At 47.0% G+C, this 3,810-nt stretch overlaps 1 protein-coding gene across 1 annotated transcript; it reads left to right on the forward strand.

Annotated features, from left to right (window-relative positions):
• The first annotated feature begins 381 nt into the window (after nucleotides 1-381).
• Nucleotides 382-3,045, forward strand: LOC119644457 (glycine-rich cell wall structural protein 1.8-like). Its single transcript, XM_038044021.1, has 3 exons — nucleotides 382-471; nucleotides 542-1,132; nucleotides 1,385-3,045. Exons 1-3 carry the CDS (start codon nucleotides 387-389, stop codon nucleotides 2,821-2,823), a joined length of 2,115 nt encoding a protein of 704 aa, XP_037899949.1. The 5' UTR covers nucleotides 382-386; the 3' UTR covers nucleotides 2,824-3,045.
• Nucleotides 3,046-3,810: the final 765 nt, after the last annotated feature.

The following is a 3,810-nucleotide window of genomic DNA, read 5'->3' on the forward strand; positions in this document are numbered from 1 at the left end:
TAGTACTTTTCCAAGTGTATTTCATTTCTTATCTAATACTTTTTTGATTAAATCTGAGTAAAAATTTCGTCATATACTATGAAAAAAAGAAGAAAGAAAAAAAAAAAGAATGTAAAATAAGAAAAATCGTGTTCCAAGTTGAGAGATGAAATTTAGAATGGTTTTTCCCATATCTGTCTATCCGCTCATATTTCTCTATTTGATTGTTGATTAATTCAATTATACGATTGCAAACAACAATAAATGTATATAAAAAATTCCAAAATACGTATTATTTAATCGGCTCTACACGAATAACAATAAATTTGCATCGTTGATGAGCATAATCGAAAATTGTGTATAAATGCAAATTGTAAGTGTTTTGTAATGGCAATCGTTCGAGCGACATGACAAGAAACAGAAGATTTGAACAGAAAAAGAATTTGTTAGCACTGACTGCAATTCTATCATTAATTAGTGGCAATTATGTGGGTAAGCGATTTTGTTTGATTAATCAATGGAAAGGATATTTGTTTTGAATGCTCTGTAATCTCAATCGCAGACGTAGTTGCTGGTTATGGTCATCATGGGGGTGGTTATGGTGGTGGCGGCGGTGGAGGGGGTGGAGCAAGCAGTTCTGCTTCAGCTAGCGCTTCAAGTAACAGTTGGGGTAGCGGTGGTTGCGGCTCCAATCACTGCGGCGAAGCAGCAGGTGTAAGTGGGAATACTTTAGAAAGCGGTAACGCCGGCGGTAGTGGCGCAATTTCTTTGCATAAAGACGTCGATTTAAGCGGTATCAAGCATGGTATTGCTGGCACTGTTGGTGGCATTTTGGATGGCGTTAGTAAATTTGCATCTGCTGGGAATCCCTTTTTAAACGGTGCGGGAAAAGGCGGTCTTAGAAAAGAAAAAACATTCAGCGTATCGTTAGGTGGTGGATATGGCGGTGCGCCGGGACGTTTGGGCTTTGAGGGAAGTGGTGGTGGGCTAATCAGTGGCGGTTTCGGCGGTCATGGAAGTTTTGGTGGATTCGGAGCTGGACACAGCTTTGGAGGTGGTAGCGGAGGTGGAGCTGGCCGAGGCGATGGTAGCGGCTTAGGAATCGGCGGTTCAGGTGGATTCGGTGGAGCTGGCGCTGGTGGTGCTGGTGGAGGGGGCGGTGCTGGCGGCCGTGCCGGAAGAGCGTCTTGTAGCGGTTTAGGTGGCTCCGGCAGTGGTAGTAAGGGTTACGGAGGGTTTGGTGGAGCTGGAACTGGCAGTGGAGGAGGTGCCGGTGGGGGAGGAGGAGCTGGTGGCGGAGGAGGAGCTGGTGGCGGAGGTGGAGTTGGCCGAGGCGATGGTAGCGGCTTAGGGAGTGGTGGTGCAGGAGGATTTGGTGGAGCTGGTGCTGGTGGTGCCGGTGGAGGTGGCGGTGCTGGCGGCGGTGCAGGATCAGGCGGTTCTGGCGGTTTCGCTGGTTCCGGGAGTGCTGGTAAAGGTTACGGGGGATCTGGTGGACCTGGAGCTAGTTTTGGTAATGGAGGAGGTGCCGGTGGGGGCAGAGGAACTGGTGGAGGAAGTGGAGCTGGCCGAGGCGATGGTAGTGGCTTAGGAACTGATGGTTCAGGAGGATTTGGTGGAGCTGGCGCTGGTAGTGGCGGTGGAGGTGGAGGAGGTGGCGGCGGTGGTGGAGCAGGCGGTTTTGGTGGTTTCGCTGGTTCCGGAAGTGGTGCTAAGGGTTACGGAGGATTTGGTGGAGCAGGAGCTGGTTCTGGTAGTGGAGGAGGTGCCGGTGGAGGCGGAGGAGTTGGTGGCGGAGCTGGAGCCGGCCGAGGCGATGGTAGCGGTTTCGGAGTTGGTGGTTCAGGAGGGTTTGGTGGAGCCGGCGCTGGTGGTGCTGGTGGAGGTGGCGGTGCTGGTGGCGGTGGTGGAGCAAGCGGTTCTGGCGGTTTCGCTGGTTCCGGAAGTAGTGGTAAAGGTTACGGAGGTTTTGGTGGAGCTGGAGCTGGTGCTGGTGGTGGATTAGGCAGTTCTGGCGGTTTCGGTGGTTCTGGAACTGGTGGTAAGGGTTACGGAGGGTTTGGCGGAGCTGGAGCCGGCACGGGTGATGGAAACGGCTTCGGAATTGGCGGTTCAGTAGGATTTGGAGGAGGCGGAGCTGGCGCTGGTGGCGCCGGTGGAGGTGGAGGCGCTGGCGGCGGTGGTGGAGCAGGCGGTTCTGGCGGTTTCGCTGGTTCCGGAAGTAGTGGTAAGGGTTACGGAGGTTTTGGTGGAGCTGGAGCTGGTGATGGTAGTGGAGGAGGCGCTGGTGCCGGTGGTGGATTAGGTAGTTCTGGCGGTTTCGGTGGTTCTGGAAGTGGTGGTAAGGGCTTTGGAGGTTTTGGCGGAGCTGGAGGCGGCACGGCCTTAGGAGGTGGCGGTTCGGGTGGTTTTGGTGGGACTGGGGTTGGTAGTGGAGCTGGGGTAGGGTCTAGCGCTGGTGGAGGCGCGGGCTCTTCTAGTTCTGGGGGGGGTGGTAAAGGTTATGGCAGTCATCGGGGAGATGAAGTTAGTAGTGGTAGTGGTATTGGCGGATCTGAAGGTACTTCGGGTGGCTTCGGTCATTTAGGCGCTGGAGGACTTAGTAATCTTGGAAATTTAGATTTTAGTGGCCTTGATTCGTCTCTATTTGGCGGTGCAGGCGCCTCAAGTTTTGCTACTGCAAGTAGCAGTGCAAATGCTGGCGGATCTGGTGGTTGCGGTTCCAATAAATGCAGCGGCGATAACGCTAACTCTAACGCTGGCAGCTACGCCAAAAGTCATTCTGGTGCTTATGCAAGTGCTTCTGCTTCGGCATCTTCATCGAGTTATGGAAAAGGTCATTAGATTTTAAATAGAACTTGCTTTATTTTAATAAACATAAGTATATAAGACATTTGACTATATAATTAATATTTTCGGAATTTTCGTTTGTAATCTGTTTTCATGTTTTCATGTAACAAAATAAAAAAAAAAAAGCACAACTTTATTAGACATACGAGATTTGTTTGAAACACAAATAAAAAAAAGAAAATTACAAAGTGTGGAAGCAGCTGTTGAAAAACTCTACTCATTTGAAACGCTTTATTAACCGTACATTTCATAAACAAGGCCATTACAAATACAATAACACTAACAACTAACTGAACTAAGAGAAAGACAAATTGCAAGAGTTGATAGTATTGCGAACATAGAAATATAACAACAATTCAATAGAAGCGCATAGCAAACAGGATATTGGCAGCCATATTGGCGCATACGTTTCAGTGAACATCAATGAACAGGAATATGCAATGAGGCATTTGCTCATATGTAAAAGAAATGAAATGAAAAAAAAAGAAGAAAAAAAAGTAGGAAAAAGAATAAAGAGAGAATTGCTTTCACAAAAACTGGTTAGAGCAGGAAAATTATTTATAAATTTTCTTCTGCCTCCATTTATCCTGCATATAATATTAAAGCTGAAGGATAATAGCTAAGCCATGTTTTCGTAAAAGACATCCCTTTTATGCCATCCGAAATTAAAATGCTTTTTGGTATTTTCTTGTATTTTGAGAAGACACGAGAATAATGGAGTTAGGGATAGTATTAGAGTAGTAGGAGATTTTTTGTGATTGGCTTTAGTATTCAAAGACCGTCTACAAGTAGTGTGGAAATGTTACAAGACAATTGCATTAATTAGAGCAGAAGTACGCTTAAACCAATCTCAACATGATTAACGTTATTCCATGTATAGGTTTGTAACTAATAAGTTCACTAAATAAGGGATAATGATGAAGCCTTGCTAGCTATGCTTATAGATGTAGAGAGTCAGTTATTTCAAAGAGTTGAAGTTTT

Source organism: Glossina fuscipes, unplaced genomic scaffold (assembly GCF_014805625.2).
Source record: "Glossina fuscipes isolate IAEA_lab_2018 unplaced genomic scaffold, Yale_Gfus_2 0, whole genome shotgun sequence".
NCBI lineage: Eukaryota > Metazoa > Arthropoda > Insecta > Diptera > Glossinidae > Glossina > Glossina fuscipes.